The sequence below is a fragment of the Mauremys mutica genome, chromosome 14 (assembly GCF_020497125.1).
Source record: "Mauremys mutica isolate MM-2020 ecotype Southern chromosome 14, ASM2049712v1, whole genome shotgun sequence".
NCBI classification, from domain to species: domain Eukaryota; kingdom Metazoa; phylum Chordata; order Testudines; family Geoemydidae; genus Mauremys; species Mauremys mutica.
In genome coordinates this window covers 12,828,298-12,853,645 of record NC_059085.1, presented here as the reverse complement: position 1 = coordinate 12,853,645, position 25,348 = coordinate 12,828,298, and the positions used below count along the sequence as shown (strand labels likewise).

Sequence of the window (25,348 nt, the reverse complement as noted above, 5' to 3'; positions counted from 1 at the left end):
AGCATTCTGGAATACAGGTACCAACATGCAAACCTGGAGGTAATTCCCATATTCAAGAATTCTGAACTGTTGGACTGAGCATGGGGCACACATTATACTTGACCAAACCCTGCAAACAAAAGCTAAAGTAAAACAAAAAGGCACCCTGACAACCTCAACAAGTAGGCCCACACTCCCCAAAAGTACAGTAAAACAAAAACACACCACCACCTCCAAAACACAACAAAATACAGATTGCCACTGAGACAGCAAGGATTAAAATGCCTGGATACATTCAGATGAGCAGAGATGCTTTGGGGTTATCCAAAATAAATCTTTTGAGGGTCAACTGTTACATTACAATGGCTAGCAGCAAAGAGTCCTGTGGCACCTTATAGACTAACAGACGTTTTGCAGCATGAGCTTTCGTGGGTGAATACCCACTTCTTCAGATGCAAGTGAAGAAGTGGGTATTCACCCACGAAAGCTCATGCTGCAAAACGTCTGTTAGTCTATAAGGTGCCACAGGACTCTTTGCTGCTTCTACAGAACCAGACTAACACGGCTACCCCTCTGATACATTACAATGGCTAGACTCTATAAGGAAAAGGCTTTTAAACTTAAACCTTATCCTCTCTACTACGCAAATGGTAGGTTTTGAAAACCTGCAATTCTTTAATTTTAACTAGGTACAATACATATGTTTTTAAAAGAATAATACTGTCATTTTGACACAATATTAAAAAGACAAATGCTTCTGTGCTTCTATTAAAACTAGGCTTGGCAGAATTTGATTTTTATTTTTTATAATTTCAATGGATATACAGAAGTTTATTTTATCTACCATATATACTCGTTCGTAAGCCAAATATTTTTGGTAAAAAATGACACAAAGAGGTGGGGGTCAGCTTATAAACGGGTCTACACCAAAATTTGCTGATTTTAAAAACTCTATGGAATCACTGAATTGAATATCTAATACAGGGATTGGCAACCTTTGGCACGTGGCCCGCCAGGGTAAAAAGCCTGGCGTGCCGGGCCAGTTTGTTTAACTGCCGCGTCCACAGGTTCAGCAGATCGCGGCTCCCACTGGCCGTGGTTCGCCGCTCCAGGCCAATGGGGGTGGCAGGAAGCAGCGGCCAGCAGATCCCTCAGGCCGCGCTGCTTCCCGCCTGAAATATAGGGTCAACTTATGAAAGGGTCATACAGTTTTTGCTATTTTTACCTATCCATTTAAGGGGGTGGGGGATCGGCTTATAAATGAATGGGCTAATGAACGAGTATATACGGTATTTAAATTTTTCACAGGAAACTATGCGGGGTGTCAATGACGGATGTTGAGATTCAAAAACTTAAAAGCTTTAACACCACTAAAACGCAAACTATCAACTTCACAAGTCAAAGTAAATATCCTTAAATCAAACTGTAATAAGTTCTCACACCATATTTTTCTTATGTTGCCTATCTGTAAATTCTGATCATCAATGGAAATATTTTTGTTGGTTTCTGAGTGTACAGTGAAATCAGAATTTATGGATAAAAATCTAGTATTTCCAAGTCTAACTATAACACTGCATACATTTCACTAACAAATCATACTCACACAACTAAAATTGTGCTGTTTTCTCCCATATTTAGATACATTATATGCTTTCCAGATGGAAAATCACAAAAAATTGGTGAGGAAATTTATTTTCACTATTTTAAAATGGTATGAGAATACAGAATTACAAATAAAAACTACAAAAAGGGCTTCCTCTAATCTAAATGTAGACAATACAAAATTTACAAATAAATTGCAGCACTCCCCTTAAAGCACTTATACATGGCAAGGCCACCATGCTTGCCAAGTGGAATTCTGCCACACATCTGGGCAGCAGATTAGTGAGGAATAATCAGTGCTCTGCCCTACTCTGGAATAAGGTAGTACTCAAGAACAACAGTGCTTTGGCTACTAGGAATAAAATTGACTAGGATGGCATTACGGTAGATAGCATTTTCTCTCAAGAAGTGGGGGGATGGGGAAGAGAAGGCAGGCAGCTCAGAAACACAGCAGAAAGATAACAAAGGGATAAACAAGAGACGAAGAATAACTGATGTAAGTGAAACAGGAGTTATCCCAAAACTGGTGCAGCATGGTTTTTTCCACCAAGAACACGGAGCACCAAGGTTCAAAGGCGAGCTATTACATATTGTTAGTCTGTTAGACTACCATTTCTGAATTGGTGAAGTGAACTCAGAAGCGCGTAGCAAGGGAGCACCCATTAGAAAGCACCCAATGTTTGAAAGAAAAGAAAAGCAGCAACTATGGATGCTAGTAGGATCGAATAGGGGCAAGGAAAGGGGCAAAAACAAGCAACTCACTTCCTCTGCCCCTTTAACAATCATCCAATCCCTCAGCAACTCTTCAACCCCCCTTCTTCTTCCCATGTACAACTTGGCTCTGGAGGGCATGAAGCGATACTATATAGACCATGCAACCAGTTCCACCAGAACCAGGTTCACTTAGGAAAGCAGAAGGGAAGAGGATAGAACCTTTACCTATCCATCCCTACAGAACAGCACAGAAAAACTGATGGCTGGAAAAGCAAGTTCAACTTTTTAGATTGCATGCGTTAGTTATTTTTCTCTCTCAATCCATTCATTTTGGTGTATTTAAATTTTACTACGTTCATTTTGAGAAACTTGCAATTAATTTTTCACAAAGCAGGTCATGGGACAATATATATATATATTTTTTTTAGCTTTTGTAGTTTGCAGATCAAAAAAGGTTGAGGGCCACTGTAATAAATGCCATGAAACAATTATTTTGTTCACCCTTTTAAACTAAAATTGTCATATATATATATATATATATATATTTATTATATATGAAAAAGCCCAGGCTTCTCAAGGAGATGGGCAAAAGACTTCTTCATGCCTCCCTGGAAACGTGCTTCAAACTTTTTTTTGGGGGGGGGGGGCAAGGAGCGGGGTGTGGGCTTCAGCCTTCATATACATTCAAATCCTTGGCTTTTCTGCTGAGACTGCCCAACAAGAGTGCCAATTAGTGACAATTCTGGTGATTGTGTCATTTGTAAAACTGCCCTAGGAAACGTAAGAGAAACTAAAATTTGTTTCACATAGGCCACAGAAACAAATCAATGTAAATGTTATAGTTTATGATGAAGAGGGAGACACAAACAGTTAAAAATTACCTGTTTTGCTTAGAATTGTTATACTATTTTACCCCACTTCCAAATCTTATATATTGTTGAATACATGGTTAAATAAGGAACTTTCTGAAGGAAATTAAGCACATATGGTACACAGAATCTAATGTATGAATATTTATTCAATAAATGGTATGGTATTAAGACAAATTAATGCAAGTTATTCAATTTTTGTCTTTTGTACTTTTTGTAGCTATTTAGCTTTCATCACCCAATAACATTTTACAGCATCTTGCTTATTCTGCAAAGACGACAATCAGCTTCTAATGAGGAACATTCCCAACAATGGCTGGGAATTTTCTTTAGTGAATCAACAAAAGTAGTTATTTTTCACAAAACTGTCTTAGACACCAAGCTTTTTATACCTCAAATTCCTGAAAAATTTACTCTAGTCAAAATAATAAATTAGATTCATTTCAGTTTTGTATAGACAAGAGATGGACTGAGGAGAACTTCCCAACAGTTAAACACCATTACCAAATTTTTGGGGTGGATTGATTTCTTAAACTCCTATGCAGCACTTACCACTTCCTGACCGCCCCACCAACCATCCAATTCTTGACATTAAAATAAACTGACACGAGCTACACTACCTCAAAAAACAGTTTAAACTAAATGCACTTAATTGGGTCTTGATTTCCAGACAAGTTGAAGAAAGATAGAGAATGGAACAAAACGTTTATCCAGATTCTTCCATAATGGAAGAAAAGGACCTGCCTGTAAATGATCTGTTGTATCTTCTGATACCTGTATCTTTAAGTTCAGCCAAAGCAAATGGAAATGCTAGTTTTCTTGTCCACTCTTATCTTCTCTACAAGCCTGGATCTTGGGGAAGCAGAGGAAATGTATGGATTTTCTACTTAGCCCAAACATCTGAAAATATAACCACCAGTAAGCAGGAGATATGACAATCCTTACATTGGCAAACACCTGTGGTTGGCATAATAACCCTCAGTACAAGAAAAGTTATTATGTTCCTATTTATCAGGCACAAAGTTTGTTGTGGTAAGATAATAAGCCAACCTGCTTGACTTTTTAGCTGAATATCTACTATGCATTGAATTGCTTATAACATGCAAGATATCTTCATTTACTAAGGGCTGGGCTACACTGGGGGGGTGGGGTGGAACAGTCATCAGCATAACTACATCTCTCAGGAGTGTAAAACAATCCACACCCAATAGATGTAGCTACGCTGACCTAAACTCCACTGTAGAAAGCGCTAGGTTGATGGAAGAATTCTTCCATCAACCTAGCTACCGTCTCTCGGGGAAGTGGATCAACTACAGTCCCACTCTGTCGCTGTAGTGTCTCTCTATACTGAAGATCTACAGTGCTACAGCTACAAGCATAGACAAAGCATTAGAGTTCTTTCCTTTAAAACGGTATATCCTCATCAGAGGTAATCCTTTTACTCTCCACATGAGTGGCATCCCTTTGCTCCCAACCTTGCTAATATTCAGTAGCTTTTACCATCAAAGGACACAAAGAGGAAGATTTTTGAAGCAGCCGAACAGTTAGGCCTCCAGTTTCCACTGACAGTCACTGGAAATTGAGTGCCTAAGTCTCCTAGGCTCCTTTAAAAAATCCCCACCAAAATAAATGAACATATACCAATTAAAGCGTATCTGGTAAATCAGTCCAGTTCTAAGGCCCAATAATTATCCCACCGACTAGTGCAGGGGTAGGCAACCTATGGCACGCGAGATGATTTTCAGTGGCACTCACACTGCCCGGGTCCTGAATACTGGTCCGGAGGGCTCTAATTTTAATTTAATTTTAAATGAAGCTTCTTAAACATTTTAAAAAACGTATTTGCTTTACATACAACAATAATTTAATTTAGTTATATATTATGGACTTATAGAAAGAGACCTTCTAAAAACGTTAAAATCTATCACTGGCATGCGAAACCTTAAATCAGAGTGAATAAATGAAGGTTCGGCACACCGCTTCTGAAAGGTTGCTGACCCCTGTACTACTGTATTCCAATACTCAATCTGGATGATAAAATAACTTAAGATGCATTCCAATAATTTACAGAAAAATCATTTTAAGTTACCAAGGTTTTTAGTAGTAAGTGTCTAGATAACTCATAGGTTTGTACAATTCTTTTTAAAAGGTGGAGGTATTCTTTTAACTGAATTTCACAAAAAGAGCTAGACTCAGTCAAATCTTTAATGAGATGAAGCTTTTACTTCTCTCCTACATTGAAAAAAAAATATGAAACCACACAACTGCAACAATTCTGTCTAGTAAACAGAGGCCAAAGTGTGAACAAAGGAGAATCACAAAAAACCCAAAGATTGGATTTTCCCCCAAACCTATGCTGCAAGCACTTCAGGAACTATAGCAATCCATGCAACACTCATAAATCTTATAGCTGGCTCCCCACTATGAACGTTAACTCATACAATTATTCTATTTTCATTCTCGCTTGGGCAAATATTAGGAAGCTAGAGGCTGGTATTAGGAAATTTGAAGTCTTGCCTTTACAGCGTAGATGGCCGAGTTTAGACCACTAGAAAAAGATGAAACATATAAAATGCTATTGAATAAAGTGGTGATTCTACAACATGTAACAAAAGCTCGAGTTAAGGCAAAAGCAGTTTTACAAATTGCAGACAAAGTACTACAGGGACATAAAAAAGGGTTGCTAGGAATCATATGAATCTCAGTAAGTATGGAGATGTTAAAAAAGTTGCTAACCTGAAGTTTTTGTTCTGAAAGTGTGTCAGTCTGCAATGACAACATTACTGCATTTATGCCTTATGCATAACTCTATAAAGACAAACTGCTGTCCTTGCACTGCTTCAGCTACTTAACAGCAACCCTACTGACCAACAGCTGCATCACAAAAAAGAAAAAAAGAAAAAAAATCTCTGGCTGCACCATTCCCTGATTCCCTTCTGGGCTGTGGGAGCTCCAGGGAAAGCAGGATAGGAGATTGACAAGTTCTGTCCAAGTCAATGGGAACTGAGTATCAAAGGATAGTTACCCCATACCACAAGTATCCAGAGCAGACCAAGAAAGAGAAAAAGGAGAAGCAACGAAACCAAGAATAAACCAGTTACTGCTCCCTGATTGTCTGCCACAGCCTTGGTACAGGTTAAAATAGTCTGGAGGAGGGAGTGGCAGTCCTTGAGTAGCAAAAAAGTATTAATTGTGAGCCCCTGACCTTTCTGAAATAATACTTTGGGCCCTCATGCTGGAGATTAGATATCATTGGATTAAATGGACTTGCCCAAATGTCACATAGGAAGTCTACAGTGCTGGGAACTGAACCTGGAATTCCTGAATTCTAGGTCAGTGGATCAATAAAATCATCCTATCAGAAAAATCTTTTATGAACAGGATTGTGCTCAAAGGGCCCAAGTGCCTTAAGCATACAAACCTTCTAAGCAAGCTCCAGATGTAAAGTGGGATGGACATGTAGTTACTACAGATCTGAATTAAAGGACTTTGAAAGCCCATTCCTAATCACAGTTCCTCCCTGGACTTCCAGCTAAGTAGAGCATATTAGATGTTCTGTGCGCTACTCAAAGGCAGTGATAATGTTATGACCACACAGACCTAAAGGTCTCCTTGTGAGGAGGCACACCATGGTAAGATGGCCCTTGGTGAATCCTACTGACTACCATCTGTTCTTTCACCAATGGGGTCAAACAGTGACAGTATTGTTGTAACACTCTGCTCAGGGCACCCAGAACTGCAAACCACTATGTTACCTCGTTCTGCTTCAACAAGGGAGAGCTTTACTGGCGTTTAGACTGTACATCAGCTCCCTGTCACATTAAGTCTGCCCACCTCACTAAAAGTTCCAAGACACTGACATTCTTATCCTTGCCTTGCAGGTAACACTCAGTTCCAGAGTTCCCCAGAGATGCCTCTTTGCAGTGTCCAGTGACTCTCACTGGATACTCACAGAATTATCAAGCCTGCTGCCTCCAAAGAGACAGTGCACACATCAACTGCTGGCTCGCTGAGGACCCATTCTTTATCTTAATATCTAGCACTAAGATGCTTTTGTAATAAGACAGGAATAAGTTTATTTATAAAGAACAGATTTAAGTAATACCAAGGAAGAATTGAAGAAAGAAAGAAAAAGGTTACAAACAAAACAAAAAATAACACTTCTAGTACCTAAAACTTAATTCTATCAAGCTATGTCTCTGCCCAACACAGTTTCTCACCTTAAGTTACTAGCATCTCCAGTCTTCAGGCAAAAGGATCCAAGGTTCACAGAACCAGAGAGTGCCGTCCCCTTTGTCCCCTAAGCGATGGATAACTAAAATGCCTTTTTGCTCCCCTTATATTTCCCAGAGTCCATTGCCTTTGTCTCAGGAGCCAGGAAGACCTCAGGGATGTCAAACTCTGGTATGTTCCCCAGTGTGCTCACCATGTTGCATCTCCCATCATTTGTTAGCTTGACTGCTTTGTTTACCCTTTTTGTAAATGGACTTTCATGGTCTATGGCTTACAAAACTTAACCCAGATGGGCAAATCGACATTCCTTTGTCTAGAGCAGACTTGTTTGCCAAGTCTGCCCCCCACAACATATTTTAGGAACATATTTCCAGCACACACACACACACCTATTTACACACCATCGGTATATACATCATGCAATGATATTCATGACCAATGTGTCACCAGTTTTTATATAACTTACTCAATACAATAATATTGTATACCATCAGTTAATTCAATTACCCTCATACAAACTGTTAAAAAGACACAATAGGACAAAGTCTAGAGAAGGAATTTCTTAACACTATGTGACTGGCTCTTGGAAGAGCTAAAGCACATAAGAGGAGGCTATTCTACTTAGTCTTAAGTAATACAGAGGAGTTAGTTGTTCTACTACTGTTAATTCTTGAATTACATCCTAAGAGCTAATGTTAAAAAGAAACCCTGATGCCATGATACCAAACTTTTTAAAAGGAGATTTCAAAAAAATGAAGAGGCTAGTAAAGAAGGCCCTAAGGTCAAATGAAATAAAACCCTTAAATGAATGGAGGCTACTTAAGGAAACACTAATAGTACCTCAGAAGACACCTAACAAAAAAAGGGAACCCAGAAGACAAGCAATAAACCAATATAGTTAATTAACAAGGCTTGAGAGGATATTCAAACAAAAAATTCTGAAAGAACTGTAACTCTAGGGAAGTCAAACAAATATAAGTTACAGCAGGCTATATGTAAGAGGGAAATTAAGAGGATAAAAAGTGATTTAAGAGGAAATAGGTATAAAAACAAATTATTTAAATATACAGAAGCAGGAAGCCTGAAAAAAATTGAGGAGTCCACTAGATTACCAAAGGTTAACGAGCAGTTAAGGAAGATAAGGACATGTCTGAGAAACTAACTCATTTTTTGAATCAGTTTACCACAAAGGATGTCAGGGAAATACCTACTACAGACCTGACCTTTTTTGGCAATAAAGATGAGGTATTATAAGAGACTGAGGTGTCAGAAAAAGAGATGCTGGAACAGACTGATAATTTAAAAAGAAACAAGTCACCAGGCCTAGATGATACACCTCCAAGAGTTTTGAAGGAGCTCATGCATGAAGCAGCTGAGCTGCTAGCAAAAATATGAAACCCCATGTAAAAAGCCACCATACCAAAGGATTGGAGGATAGAAAAATATTCTAAATCTATTTTAAAAAGGTGCAATGGGTGATCTGGTGAATTACAGATCAGTAAGCTTTACATCAGTAAATTGGTTGGAAAAGTAATTAAAAAATGACTGAGTCTAACCAGCTTGATTTCAGCAAAGAAAAGTCTGTCAATAAAGTAGTGAATAAGGCAGAACTGGTTAACAATTTATTTATACTTTCAGCAGGACCTTGAGAAAGTTTCTTCAGCTTCTTGTGAGGGACTAAGTCATGCATGAAAAACTGGGTAAGACAGAAAACAAAATAGGAATAAATGGTCAATTTACATCTTGGCAAAAGGTTAACAGCAGGGTGCCTCAATGCGCCATACTCCACCCAGTTTTTAATATATTTATTAATGATCTCAACCGTGGCATAATTTGAAGAGAGTGATAAATGTCAGAGGGACTTAAACTAGGTGAATGGCAGACAATGGCAATACTAATTAATACAAAACGGAAGAAGAGATTTCAATTACTCAAACACTTTACAAGGGTCTAAAGTTACTATATGAACTCAAGAAAAGACACAGGCATCTTGGAGGCTGGCTGTGTGGAGGACCTCTGATCATGTGCAGCTGTTGTCAAAAAAAAGCAAACAAGATGTTTAACTGCATAAGGAATGAAATGGAGATTAATATGGGGAAAATATAAAGTTTTATGACTCAATGGCACAGCTTCCTCTGGAATATTGTGTGCAGTACTTGGTTGCCATACATCAAATACAGTGTTGTAAAATTAGAATAGGTTCAGAGAAGCATGACAAAAATGATTAGGGACAGAAAAACCTCACATGGATGGAGATGGAAGAGAGTAACTTTACAATAATAAAAGCATTTAAAATAATATCAGGGGCTTCTATTTTCTCTTTTACATAATAGAAAAACAAAAGGGATACTCAATGAAATTAAAAGGTAACATTCAAATTTGATAAAAGGAAATATTTCCTCACAATACAGACCACACTGCTATAGCATGTTGTTGATGTAAAAAACAATGCAATATTCAGAGACAGATTCAACTTACATAGATGATAAAAATATCCAGAGTTACAATAGTTAATGCTAGCAAAGGGAATCTGAAAAGAAATAAAGCCTTGTTTAAACCAATCTCTAACTCATAGGGATGAGGATGAGACATTCATGTGGGCAGATTACCCTACATCTGCCTACTGTTGGGCTTCTTGAACCTTCCTGTGAAACATATGGTGATGGTCACTGTCAGACAGGACCCTGGACTAGGTGGGACACAAGTCTGATCCACTGTGTAACTCCTACACTTCCTTTGAGCTTTTTATTTTTAGAAGATCGTTGAAAGATTTTGTTTTATGATCTTTAGGATCTAGAGGCCAATTTTCTAGAACGTATATATCCTTGGAGGTACAAAATAACTCAAATTGCACATATCTGTCTGCGAAGATCTATCCCCCAGAGTCCCAATAACTATTAAGGAATGTGTTATCCTCAAAAAGGCCTCGTATGTCAGACTCCTATCCTGTGGATAAAGAACAGGATGCTAATTCATTTTCCCTGGACAACAAACTGGACTCAACTATGGAATTTTTTTTAAAGCTCCCTTAGAAAAGTGTTTATCTGGAGAATAAAATTACATGATTAAGGACAAAAACTGTTTATAGTCGGCAGTAATGCACTTACAAATCCTGAATAAACTATTTCTGGGACATTAGTTGGTTAACCAAACACTCTGAAACAGTAAAGAATTCTAGAATAAAAAGATTCCAGTATTTGTAAGTTTAACTTTATCTACATTCAGGATCTCAGAGTTATGCCTAGAATAATAATTAAATGACAGCTCCCTCAATAGCCTATATTTTATTCATATAATTAAAAACATGCCTTGCTGGCATAGCTCCAGTGATGAACAAACACACATTATGCCACTGCCTCAAGAGTTAAAGCTTACAAAAAATTGTTGCATGGAGCTACAGAAATCACATGTCTGAGTATAGAGACAGCTGAATATGTGCAAAAAAAAAATCATAAAACTCCTTACAAAGTTATATAAAGAATAAATGACAGACAACTAAACTACAATACTATAATGCCATTAGAGGTGCTTTCTGTTGATGATATAACACTTCTACCCTGTTTGCTTCTCTTCTCAACATGCTATGGGAGCAACTTCACTTTAGACCAAGTTCTGTATAGTACAAGCTTGATGTCACACGTGATTTATAATAATGCTATATCACACCCATGAATTCATGATTTGTCCAATGTACAGTACAATACCATTCATGTTATATTGGATGATCTTCTACTTCTAAATGGCCCTAAATGAAAAAATACAGAAGGAGACTTACATTTAGCCAAATATTCTGAAAGTTTACTATAAACTAACATGTAAAAAGCAAGTAGCATCAGTGATAAGATCAATTCTATTTGGCTTTGCAGTAGTATATACTAAATTCCTGCAAATCTGGTGGCTAAGTTTGCAGACAGTACAAAATTATTCAAGATTGTAACTTTTTGCAGTCAGCTTTGGAGTTAACTAAGGGATCTCACAAAACTGGGTGACTGGGCAACAAAATAGCAAATGAAATTCAGTGTTGATAAATGGAAAGTAATGCACTTGGAAAACATAATCCAAACAATACACACAAAATTAGCTGTTACCACTCAAGAAAGATCTTGGAGACATTGTGGATAGCTTCTGAAAACATCTATTCAATGTGCAGCAGCAGTCCAAAAAAAACCAACAAAACACTAACAAAGTTAGGAGCGATTAGGAAAGGCATAGATAAGGCAATAAATATAATGCCACTATATACAGCCATGGTATGCCTATACCCGAAATACTGTGCGCAGTTCTGGTCACCCGATCTCAAAAAAGATACATTAGAATTGGAAAAAATACAGTGAAGAGCAACAAACATGATTAGGGGTATGGAACAGCTTCCATATGAGGAGAGATTAAAAGACTGGGATTGTTCTTAGAAAAAGATGACTGAGGGGAGGGATATCATAGAGATCTATAATATCATGAATGGTGTGGAGCAAGTGAATAAGGAAGTGTTATTTACCCTTACACAATACAAGAACCAGGGGTCACGCAATGAAATTAATAGGATGCAGGTTTAAAACAAACCATAAGAAAGTACTTCCTCATATGATGTACAGTCAACCTGCTGGGAATGTTGTGAAAGCCAGAAGTATAACCGAGTTAAAAAAAAATTAGATAAGATCACAGCAAATAGGTCCATCAATAGCTATTAGCCAAGATGTTCAGAGTCACAAACCTATGCTCAGTGTCTCCCTAAATCTCTGACTGCTGGAAGCTGGGACTGGACAACAGAGGATGGCTCACTTGATGAATTAACCTGTTCTGTGCATCCCCTCTGAAGCATTTGGCACCGGCAACTGAGCTAGATGTACCACTGGTCTGACCTAGAATGGCCATTCTTAAGTTCTTAATTCACCCCTTTAAAAATTCATTCCAAGGAAACAAAGTTAAAAAAAATCATGGAAGTAAATAAAATTGTTTATTTTTGAAATAGGCAAATACAGACTTCAGTTTGCTATGTCACAAGAAAAAATTCCTCATTCAATTATGAGCCAGAATCAATATTTTTCAGTAAGAGCCAAACTCAATTCAGCAGCCTTCCCCCTGCTCCCTGCCCAAAATGTGTTTTTTTTTTTAACTCTTTTGCAGGCTTCCACAGTACAGCAGAATAGGTTTACAAAACACAAACATGATACAACTATCAACTTGAACTCCAGTTAATTTCAAAATACGAGTTAAAAGAAACTTCAGGTACTACATTTGACCCTGAGTAAGTCCTTTGAGAATTTGCAATCAGATTTTCCTATTTATACTGACGTGGGAAAACTCAATAGGCCATTATGTAAAACTTTATGAAATATTTCCTTGTCTTTCAGTTGTTTTTAACGTTAGTAGTTACGTGAAACAAAAGAAGATTGAAAACAGATAGTGTGAATTTTAAGTTGAGCAAGTCCCTTTAAGAACCTTTATAAAAAAAGAGTGTTATTAGAAAACAATACTACAGAAAAATTACCCAGCCCCGGGGGGAGTCCAAGAGTATATACACTGTCTGACCCAAAGCCCATGGTCAATGGAAAAGTCTCACTAACCACAATGGCTTTGGATCAGGCCCATATAGCCTACATAGTACAGAGAAACATATCCATTAAGCATTCTTCTTAAGTATTTTTCCTATCCAGTGAAACCATACATTAACCAAAACAAAAAAAAACAGTAAGTTTATCACAGTGACCTCTCAAACACGTTTTCTGAGATGAAAGATATAACCTAAACACTAATAAAGTGCTACTGTGCCATTAAGGAATTTTAGTCAGGGGGCAGGGATAGCTCAGTGGTTTGAGCATTGGCCTGCTAAACCCAGGGTTGTGAATTCAATCCTTGAGGGGACTATTTAGGGATCTGGGGCAAAAATCTGTCTGGGGAATGGTCCTGTTTTGAGCAGGGGGTTGGAGGACTAGATGACCTCCTGAGGTCCCTTCCAACCCTAGTATTCTATGATCAACCATTTCAGAACAGCAGAACAGGCAAAGTCAGCAATGTATTTAAAGTAGTATTTATTCTTTATAATTTGCGATGGTAAAAGTCAAGCAAAAAAATGTCCAGTGGACGAACAAGAGCAAATTCCTACACTTCATATCAATTGCCAACCTGAGCCCTGCCAAGGGAATGTGCTCAGTGAGACTAATGAAAATTTCTCTAAGATAACTTGCTAGTTAAGGTTTGTAATTTTAATGAAGTCCCAAAGGTGTGTCTACTGTATATTAAAAGCTAACAAATTTCAGTTGTGCCTAAACGTTTTATTATGAAGAAGTGGGCTTCTGCCCTCCAAAATAAATGAAAGTTAATAGAAGGAAAGAACCAAGTATTACCTCACATACCTTTCCCCAAGAAATATAAAAAGTGTTTTAAAGTAAGTTACAATTAAAATTTATTTTTAACAATCCTTAGAGAAATTTAGCAGATTTCATCTTAATAATTTTCATCGGTATTTTTATAACTAACTCTACTACACATTGAACTGTGGAACATTAAGAATTTCAAATAATACACACAGTTTATATTAAAAGCCCACTGACACTGCACATAAAAATCTTTGAATTGCAACAATTTCCTTCTTACCTTGCCTGCCTCTCTTTCAAAGTCGACATATTCCCGGGTCGGTGTCTGTCGCTGCTCCCCCTGCCAGCTGGCCGGAAAAAACTGGAGAGACAGATTGGTTCCTGTGGCCACAAAAGCCTTTTAGAAAAATCAATACAAACAGGATCAGGGAGCAAGACATTACATAAATTATGCAGGCAGTCATTTATTTTTACATCAGTTTATGTCTTAAGCCAAGCAGCATAGAGAATACTTAAAGTCAAAAACATGCACTCATCATTTTTCTTAAGTATTAAGTTACAAACATCTGATTCCATTTTGACAACATTTGCCATTGGCTGCTTCGGATATAAAATACAACATGGAATCAATACTTTCTTTCAAATCAGTTTTTGCTGACATTAGAATCTGTTATTTCAGAATTCTGTCAGGAAATCCCATACCAACAACTCAGTACCAAAACCTACTAAAAAAGTGCTTACATGTTGTAAAAAGTAGTATTTTTCCCAGTTAGAAGAACTTTCAGAAGAAAGTGAACTGCAGAGACTTGTTACTGTGAGCACAGATTTTGAACAAAAAAATCCTATCTGTTTTTCACAGATATATAAATCCGGGAGGCATATTACCTGAGATCTAAAGACAAAAATGCAAGGAAAATATTTATTTACCCTTATTTTGCATGCTGACAGACAGGTGAGCGAACGCACCATCAATTTACCCCTCCATATACCACATAATATTATACTGTCAAATTGTGAAATCTTGTTGCCCCCATAGCTAGTGCGTGAGTGGGCAAACACTTCAGTGAAATCCAGATTAGTAGATGTTCCATGTATGAGAAATCTGTTGTATTCTTTCTCAAAAACTCTTGAAGGGACATTGACTTAACCTTATCAGAAATGAGAACCCTTGTATTCAAGTAAACCATGACCTTCAACTTCAACTGAAAATAAAGTTTCATTTTCATTCATAAGAAGTTTAGACTTATGCATATCACACAGGGGCGGCTCTAGCTTTTTTGCTGCCCCAAGCATGGCAGTCAGGCAGCCTTCGGCGGCTTGCCTGCGGGAGGTCCCCGGTTCCGCGGATTCGGCGGCTTGCCTGCGGGAGAGCTGCGGTACTGGCGGACCTCCCGCAGGCAAGCTGCCGAAGGCTGCCTGACTGCCACCCTCGCAGGGACCGGCAGGGCGCCCCCCGCAGCTTGCCACCCAGGCATGCGCTTGGAGTGCTGGTGCCTGGAGCCGCCGCTGATATCACAGCAATTTAAACAGGGAAAGAGAGCTCCAACTTGCACAGCTGGGAGGGAGAAAACAATGTGGGTAGAAGTAGAATTCTGATTCACCGTTTCAGTTATGATATAGTACAGTGTTTAAATATGCACACACGGATACACACTTATACCAGAACATACTGTTAAAATATAGTTATATCAAATAGAATGTCTTACAATCAAATTTCTGGACTGGCTACCATTATTCACTTAAATTTAAAAGAATACTAAACCAGAAAACAGTTTATTCATAAAAAGTACATAAAAATATAGCTCAAAATAATCTGAATTTAGAGAGATGATTTACTGAGAGGAGCATAAAATGGATGTTTCCTCTAAGCAACGCAGAATTCAGCAACTTAGCGGTAATAAAAAAAATCACTCTACTACACTATCACTTAAAATATAGTTCGCTCTGCGTCATTTTGTATAAGTCATTGTAGAAGAACAGTGTCATAGGATCAATATCTCTCACTTTGAAAATGAAACCTGCTTTGCCCAGACATTTTTGTAACAGAAGGAGACTAATATCCCGTGATTAGGTTTCATCTATTGACTTTCTCTTACAAGCAGTTTTTGAGCATTCCCATTAAGCCAACACAGTCAGTCATTAAAATTGACGACAGCAGTCATTAGTATCAAAGTGATATTGTACAAATATATTAATCTGTTTAGAACACAAAACATACAAAGAAAAACATTTTAAATAGTATAAACGTGCAGTAAAAAGCTAGACAGAAGTGTAACTTAAGGATACACTCCAACAGCTTCAGGTAACATGTAAACCGTAAGAACTGAACTAGAGCAATTGTCATCAGAACTCTGGTGGAGATTCTTTGTATTACATCATTTTCCCAATTCGTAGTTTTTTGTTTGCTCATATGTAAATACAATATTTTGAAAAACAATTTTCTAGATTTAAAAACACTGTTCTGAATCAACAATGCAGTAACACCAACACCAAGCAGCTTTACTACCATCCTCTCAGCATTTTTAGCCTTTAAAAACTAAGGCTGTTATTAAAAACAAACATGCACACGCTAATACAAAACTCTGAAAGGGCTGACCAGCTGAATTTTGCAGCTTTCCAGACTGCACAAGTTTCTGATGGCCCATGGATGCTAGCTCTGCAGTAGTATATTCTATTTGGGGAAAAGTCACCCTAGCGTGAAGCACCAAGAGAAGAAATCCTTACATGTATCCAGGAAATCATAGAAAAGCTTGAAGGCGGGGAAAATAATAAAAAAAGACGACTGAAAATATGAATGCATGCCAACTCCCACTGGAACTGTGCAGCCTTAGCCTGTATCTGGCCTATAGGCTATCTAAAAATACTGAGACTTATGTGAATTATCAGAAACACTGTGTTCCTCTCCCCAACCAATTACATTAGATCAATAGTTCACGTACAAAATCCAATAGCCCATCTAATGTATCATGTAAACGTGGCTGTTATTGCCATGTTTCCCCAACCATCTGTCTGTGTGTGTGTCTCTCTCTCTCTCTCTCACACACACACACACACACAATTGTGTGAAGGCTGGGGATGCCTCTCCTATTCTCCCTATCACCAGATAGGCATGTCTGACTACTATCGGTATGTACGTAAAAAAAATCAGTGATGTATTGACCATCCATCATCATTAGTGTTTTGAAGGGAGCTAGCAAGTAGTCTACAGTCCCACAAACCCTGTTTCTGGCTTTCTGGTTGAGCTCTAGAAAGGAGAGAGAAGTGTCTGTCAATCCAGGGCTTTTCAAGTTATTCCCATGTTGATTAGATGTCAGCCATGGAAGGAACTCCTGCCTTCCATCCTCATCAGGATGTCATTCCCATGAGTCTGACTGCCATAAATAACAGAGCGAGTGGAAACCTGATGGTCGTGTAACATCTAAACCGATACTATGCAGTCACAACAAAGAGGAGGAACAGACCACCACATCAGCACTCTGATACCAAGGTTATAGAGTGACTTCAAAAAATTACAGACTTTCTGTAGGTCAGGCAGCCAGTGGTTGTTTTAGGTTGGATATGGCACTTTAAAGCTCTTGGGTTTTGTCAGTGTTCAACATTTAAAAAAAACAATTTCCATTTGAACTTAAAAGATTTACCATAAAAGATTTATAGGTGATTATAAAATATGTATACGCAAGAGACCAAGACTATTTAAATCTACCCAGAAAATATGCTTAACACAGGGTTTGGGGGGTTTTAAGTTTCAAAAGTAGTTTTATGGATCAATAGACTGTAAAGGTTATTGGTTACATTTATTTTTCTTTTCCAAAGGGCTTTTCATTACCTAATAGACTAGAAGAACTTGTTTAGAACCATTCAGGTTAACTGAGTATTTATGTACAGTAAGTGTCAGGGGAGTTATTTTACATGCACAACCACCACTTTTCGAAGATTACTGTGGCTGTAAGCAGGCTTTCTCCTCAACGTACGCAAAACAATATACCACTGATAATTTAAGACTACATCTCAGTAATGACTTTTTTTATTTTAAAAAATTGTTCATGACATAATCACTTTGGTCTGAAGTTAGAGAACTGTGACCTTTGTATGACGCATTTATGTCCCAACTCCATCTTTATATTACTCTGAGACTACTTCTGGACACAATGCCATCACAAGGCACAAACCTCCCTGTGTAGAGATGAGAATAAATTCTTTATCTGTAGCAAATCATCTACATAACTTTTTTTTTACTGAATTAACTGGTTAGTTTTTAAAACTTTGATCTTACAGTACCCTCACTTTCTAAATGGATGCGTAACAAGCAATCAGTCTTACTGGACCAAACCAGATGTCTTAGGTCAAGAAAAAAAGAAGCTATTTCCTATTATAAACAACAGACTGAAAAACTGTGTGTAACAGGCATCACCAGAGATTTTAAGGGGCAGAGTTGTGGCAGGGAGAGATGGCAGGCATAGAAATGAGACGGTGAAGAGACAGTAATTTCCCATTTTACAAAAATAACTCTTCACAAACCGTATTAGCTGTAACTAATTATAAACTTAGATCTGAAGTTTTCAGTGAAGTGCTCAGTGACAGATGTATATTGTGCATTGACACCGGTCCAGGAACCTTAAAAGGTTAAAAATTTATGTTTTTCTCCATCCATAATTGTTTTCAACAGTAAACTTTTAAAAATATTAAAAATAATAATAATGCTCAATGACAATAATTTAAACAAGCCCAAGAGATTTGCTATGCAGGGGTCTGAATAATATCTACTTTTTTGTACAGATTCTCTATAAACCTTGCTCACTTACAATACACATTATAAAACATCCCCCTCTAGCTGTATTAGACAACTGTTGAAAACGGATGATAACTAGAATAGGAGGAATCTGCTATATTAGAATACTCTTCTATTCACAAATTAAAGTAAATACAGTAACTTATTTTAATAATTTGTGTAAAGGTGTATTCCACCATGTACACTGTGCCTAAAAAAATCCCTAGTTTTACTATGTAGTAATGTAGGTTTATGATAAGTAGATGGAAGTGTTTTATTAAGCCGAAATAAAAAAAAAAAGGTAAATCCTCCTCTCATGTGAAATAAACCCTTAGTGAAGGGGAAAACTCTGCCACCATTTTAATTGTTTTAAATAAAATAAAACAAAACAAAAACATCGGTGACTTTTCAATATGAATGTTTTAAGGAACTGTACAAATAACCACATCACTAACAAGCATGCTACAAGATACAGATCTTATTCGAGAAACATCAAGCAGAATTTTTTTTGACTACATGGAGCCATATTAATCTTGTTTTACTTCATGGATCAGAGTGGTCTACTAGTACCATCACTAAGAAAAAAAATCAAATATTTAAAATTTTAAAGTTTAGTTTGAAACGTGCCTGATTTGGCTCAGAAAAGATTATTTACTCTACTTCAAAAAGCTTTCGGTGACTGCATTTTTTTCCCCATTTTAAATTTCACTATATCAAGGTTATTTACTAATTCATTTTAACCAAATGATAGGCTAGAATTCAGAATAATTTTATATTAGTCTTATTTATTCCTGGAAGTCACTACTTCCTAGACAAAGGAATTTAAAGTTGAAATAAGTAGCTTATAATTTCAACATATGCAACGGTGAAGGAAGAACTGCCAATATACTCTCACAGATCATTTTGTTGGCTATAAAATACTTTTTCACATACATAACACTACTTTTAAATCTTAATGTACAAGAAACATATGTTTTTACTCCTCTAGTAATAGCAGAATTAGCTATTACTATTAGGCAAAAGAAGTTTTCTAAAATTAACTTTTATAGAAGCAAATACTGTTATATGGAGAATATTAAATGTTAACGAACATTTATCTTCCCTTTCTTTTCTAGAGCACAGATATAACTAAAGCTTTCCATAACTGGGTGCTTCACTTTAGAAGCACAACCACCGTATGTTCCAATGCAAGGCCCACTCCCTAGGGGGGCAGATAAGTAAATCATTGTTTAATCAACATTCAACGTATTTATATTAAGGTACTTGTTTACAAAGTATCCCTTGATTTATTTAAAAATAAGTCATAGAATACGTATTATGAATCCTACATACTGAAACGGATAGTTTTTACAAAACATTTCTACAAAACATCCCTCAAACAGCATCCACTCTGCCCCACCCATCCATGAGAGTTTTAAATCAATGACTTTAAGTGTTCCTCTTCCTTAGAGGTTTCAGAGTGGTAGCCGTGTTAGTCTCTATAAGCAAAAACAACGAGGTGTCCTTATGGCACCTTAGAGGCTAACAAACGTATTTGGGTGTAAGCTTTCGTAGGCTAAAGGTCTAAAACCCACTTCACCAGATGCATGGAGTGAAAAATACAGTAAGCAGTATATATATTCATGTGCTGTAATATATATACTGCTTACTGTATTTTTCACTCCATGCATCTGATAAAGTGGGTTTTAGCCCATGAAAGCTTATGCCCAAATAGATGTGTTAGTCTCTAAGGTGCCACAAAGACTCCTTGTTGTTTTTCCTCTTCCTCAAAGTATTTTAAAAGGTTACTATACGTTTTAGTTAAGCTGCTGGACAGAAAGACACATTTATTTCTTTAAAGAAGTGGCTGGATGGTTTAACTTAGGCTGCTTGGGTTTTAGTTTCCCTTTTTTATTCCCCATGCAGTGAAAACATGGTTGCCCAAACACTTTTGCTGGTAGCAACACCAGTTATTTAGACCGTGAAGTTTTATGCAGCCTAGAGAGGTGGGGGAGTTTAGGGCTGTTGCTAAGTTTTGCGATTAAGTGCCTGGCCGCGACCCCAGCGGGCAGTTTGCTGAACCCAGCTCTCGCCCCCTGGGCGCGCTGGAGCGGGGCAGAGGAGGAGGAAGTCGCTCCTGCCGCTGAAGCGTTCAGCATCCGCAGCTTTGTTTGGCAAGCGGCAGCCGCTAGGCAGCGAGCTGGGTGCCCGGGCTCCGCACAGTTCCGGGTTGTTCTCGCGTGTGACGGGTCGGTGCCGCGCCGCGCCGCGGGGGGCCCCGCCAGGCGAGCGGCCCAGGTGGGTTTCGGGGTGGGGGATGGATGGAGGCTGGAGGCGCAGCACTTACGATCTCGGAGCGGCCGTCCCGGCAGGCGTTCTGGAACCGGGCCTGCCGCTCCTCGTGGGGTCTGTCCCTGAAGCCGGTGTATTTAATCTGCGAGGAACAGGAGGCAAATCAGAGGCGGAATCCCGGGCGCCCGCCCGCCCGGCCGCGAGAGATAAGGGGAGATACGGCACCGCAGGCGGGCGGGCGCTGCCCGGCGGGACGGGGCTCGGGCGCCGCTGCGGTGGGGAGGGAGGCGCGGGCGCCGCCCGGCGGGACGGGGCTCGGGGAGCGCCAGGGGTCCCCCTCACCTCGCACTCGCGGCTCAGCTTCCTGAAGAACTCCTCGTTCTCGAACTTGCTCCGCTGGTCGGGGACAACCCGCGGCATGGTGGGGCCGCCGCCGCCGCTGCCGCCTCCCCCCGCGGAGTCCCGCGCCCCGGCGGCTCGCCCCGCTGCCCCTTTGTTCGGCCCCCCCTCCCCGGCCGCGCCGCCGCCTCCTCGCGCCCAGTGCAGCAGCAGCAGCAACCGCCAGAGCTCGCGCCGCTGCCGCCGCGCGTCTCGAGCCCCCTCCCCCCCGACTTCCTCCCCGGCTCGTAAACTCCGGCCAAACAGCCGCACCATTCACAACTCCGGGGCTGATGCTGCCGCGCATGCGCGGCGCGAGCCGGGGGCTCGAGCTGCCGCCCCTCCCTGGCAGGCGCTGGGCGGGCGTGAGTCACCGCCCCCGCGTGGACCTCGGCAGCGGGGCGGCCGCCCCTCGCTCAGCCCGTCTCGCCGGCTTCCGGCTGAGCCCCCGCAGGGCGGGCGAGACCTCCCCCCGCCTCCGAGCCCCGACACGCTCCTGGCCGTGGAGCCCCGCGGGGATCGGTCACGCGCCGCTCCCCCGCGGGACACGGCGCCTCGGGGCTGGGCAGCGCTCTGGGCGGGCTTGGCTGCCCCCCGCCAGCCCCCGCGGGGGCTCCGGGAGTTCAGACAGGCTCAGGTGCTGGGAGGGGGGAGGTGTTAATTCCCCCCCCCCTTTGTTTGTTGTGTCCCGCCCGGACAAGAGCAGCGCGTCTGCTCGCTGCCAGATCTGGTCCCGCTCCCCGGGGGAAAGGCGAAAGCTTCGGTGACTTGTAACAGCCACGGATTAAAACAACGCAGCAAGAGTGATGGTTAAATCGACGGTCAGGCCCTCATGTAATCAAAGGGTGCCTGAGAATGCACCTCAGAGCTCCCTAACTTTTCTGCTAGTGGAATATTTTGAAGGCGCGCGAAGATTTTTCTGTGACTAAGAGGAGGATGCTATCTTTGCCGTTACTGATGGGGTGGACTATACGGGGTGGGATCCACACAGGTACTTAGGTGCTTAAACCCCACTTTTCCCTGCACCTTGATCCACAGAACTCCTGCTGAATCCTGGGGGTGCCTAAACGCGCAGCCTAAGTTTCTGCCTCTGGGCACATGCTCTGCCGCCTCCTTCTAGGCATCGGGAGACCAATCTCCCACCTAAGGGCAGGTCTACACTACAGCCTGGAGGGACACTGAGATCGATCCACCAGCGGTTGATTTAGCAGGTCTAGCGAAGACCCGCCAAATCGACAGCAGATCGCTCTTTGGTCGATCCCTGAACTCTATCCCCGACCAGAAGAGTAAGGTAAGTAGACTGGAGATTTTCTCCCATCGACCCCCCCACAGTGTAGACCCCACAGGAACTCAACCTAAGGTACGTCGACTCCAGCTATGTTATTCACGTAGCTGGAGTTGCATAGCGTAGGTTGACTTACCGCAGTAGTGTAGACATAGCCTGAGCCCCAGAGCAATTCACAAATCAGGGAAAGATAGCTATTTGGTCACCTAAATCACATGTAGGGCCTAATCCACTAGGCAGCCTCTGTACACACCTACTTGATCAGGTCCCATTCAAAATCCTGACAGAGGAGGAGATGTCACCATCCACTTTATAACTTTATCCCCATTGTTAGAGCACTCACTTGGGTTGTGGAAAAATCAGGCTCAATCCCCCCGTTTGGCCCAATGACTGTTCCACTGTAAATGCTTAAGTAGTTATTAGGCCACAGTGCAATAGCTGAGATTTGAGGGTGCCCTACATCATAGCGTATTCTCCTGATAGCATTTGAACAGGGGTCTCCCAAATTTCTTCCCCCACCCCTGCAGAGAAGGGGAGATTGAACCTGAGTCTCCCATATCCTAGGAAAGTGCTTTAACCGGTGGGCTTAAGGTTAGAAGATTGGCAGTGGCATCCTCAGCCCATTTTGTGGAGCACCTAACTCAGTCCTACAAGAAATCGCTTAAGCTCCCAAGCCACCTGACTCCAGGAAGTAGGATCCCATTTGTGGATCGCTAAACAGAACTAGGCACCCCCCTGCAGCCCCAAAACGTAGGTACCTATCTCTGAGAGAGGGGCAGGGCTCAGCCCACACCCTTCTCCTCAGCATCTCCCATTGGTTAGCTTAGGCAGCTCCCCACCTAGCATGCTGGCGGATTGCACTCTGAGGTGCCTGTCTCTCCCCATTCGTTATATAGAATGCCTAGGTCCCTAACATGGCTTTGTGGTTTACAATGTTGCTCCTGTGATTTCTAGGTGAGATGATGCTCAGCGTTGCAATGCATAAGTCCCTTTGTGGATCCCATCCACAGTATCTTACATAAATGTAAGAATATGTGGACATTCCTTATAGATACATTACCAACCAATATTTGACCATTTCTATTTCAGCAGCCTTTCTATTAAAGTTATAGCTAGGCTTGTCAGAACTCAATTTTTATTTTTTTTATAATATTGATGTTTGTTTAAGCAGTTTTTCCCATTTTTATCTATTTACATTTTCACTGTTGTGGGAGGGGGGGTGTCAGACCATAATTATTCAACAACAGTGGACAGCAAGATTTGTAAAGTTAAAGCTTTATAACCATTAAAACACAAATTGTGAACCTGATGGCAAAATATATAATCAAACTCTAGTAATCAAACTCTAGTAATTCCTAAGTGACATTTTTCTTTCTTTGCCTGTTTGTAAATTTCAATTATTATCAATGGAAATATTTGTCAGTTTGTGTGTGCCTGGTGAAATTAACATTTGCTGACATTTACCAATAAAAGTTTAATCCTTCCAAGCCTAGTTAAAGCATATTAAAAATATAGATCCCTTGGTAAGGAAATGAGGTTTTATAGTCTCCTAGTAACATGTTCTTAACTTTACATATACTCATGCAAATTGAGAGAGCAAAGTTAAGCCTGGATGGGAGTCATGATTTACATGCAGTCCTTGTAAATTAAGGAGGATCAGATGATATGAACAAAGTGGCTGTATCCTTTAATTGTTTATTTCTAGACTTTCGTATTTTAGGATTTTATTATTGTTGGGTTTTTTTGGTGGGGGAGTTGCAGTAGAAGAACCATTCTATGGAAAGTTTAATACATTTTCCACTTCTACATACTTTCAACTTTACTAATAATTTTTTTATTAATTTCTTATTTTTAGTATTAATGTACCTTTTGCCATTACAGTTTTCTCTGTCTATCCTGTTTAAAGGTTATATGACAACAAAATAATTGGACCAACTTTTATTGGTGGAAGGGACAAGCTTTTGAGTTTCACAGAGCTCTTCCTCAGGTCTGGAGAAGGTAATCAGTGTGTCCAAGCTAAATACAAAGTATGCCCTGTAAATACCTTTTATCTTGGACACTCTGGTTACCTTCTCCAGACATGAAGAAGATTATTGGTCCAATAAAAGATATTACCTCACCCACTTTCTCTCATATCCTGGGACCAACACAGCTACAACAGTGCAAACAACAAAATCATTGACAAATATTTATTATTTCTTCTAGTTATGGTCAAAGTGAAGAGAAACTATATTTTGATTGACATAATAAAATAATGATAATGAATAGTTATACTCAAATGTGTACTTCTTAAAGTAAGTGAACTTCTAAGGCAGGCAAAACATATTTAAAGAACCAAAGAAAAAGATTATATACATGTCTCCCAGCAGGATCAACAGCATCTGCTAACAGTGTGGCCTCACAAGAGAACTGCCAGTTTTTTACAGTAGCGATCCAGCTGCTTCCTGATTGTCAGTAATCCTTCACCACTATTACTTCCCCCAATTTACGTCCCTCTCCCAAACTTAACATTGCCTCCAAATAAAGTTTCCAAAAATATGTGCCAGGTCAAAACAAATTTGATACTGGCTGTGAAACCCTTAAATAAGAAATGGGACTTTATACAAATTAACAATTTGTTGATTTCACCTTGGCATATATTTTTTCCACATTTTATTTGGAGGCAAAGTTAAGTTTGACTGATTTCTTCCCCACCACCCTCTACATGTCACTTGTCTTCTTTAAGTTTTCATCTTCTCTTCTCTGCAATGTTTTTGTTTAAATAAAACCAGGCAATAATATTAGTGGACTGCTCGCAAGAGAACAAAACACTGCCTCCTCTTTGTTGCCTCCATTACTCTTAACACAGAAACAGGGCAGGAAAGTCCCCTGACAGCTAACTACTGGTTGTGAAACACTGGCACAAAATAACATGTATTACTCCATGCATTTTTTT

General features: G+C 39.9%; 1 protein-coding gene across 3 annotated transcripts in view; it reads right to left on the bottom strand.

The window, feature by feature from the left end:
* Positions 1-21,247, bottom strand: part of CBFB (core-binding factor subunit beta) — a 65,313-nt gene extending 44,066 nt beyond the window's left edge. For 2 of the 3 annotated variants that reach the window (XM_044987644.1, XM_044987643.1), the window contains exons 1-3: positions 21,093-21,247; positions 20,806-20,892; positions 13,992-14,108 (exon numbers count right to left, since the gene is read on the bottom strand). In XM_044987644.1, coding sequence (XP_044843579.1) covers positions 13,992-14,108; positions 20,806-20,892; positions 21,093-21,170 — 282 coding nt within the window. In that variant the 5' untranslated portion in view covers positions 21,171-21,247. The remainder of the gene's footprint in view (positions 1-13,991; positions 14,109-20,805; positions 20,893-21,092) is intronic. The other variant, XM_044987645.1, reaches the window with a different exon arrangement.
* Between the last annotated feature and the right edge of the window lie 4,101 nt (positions 21,248-25,348).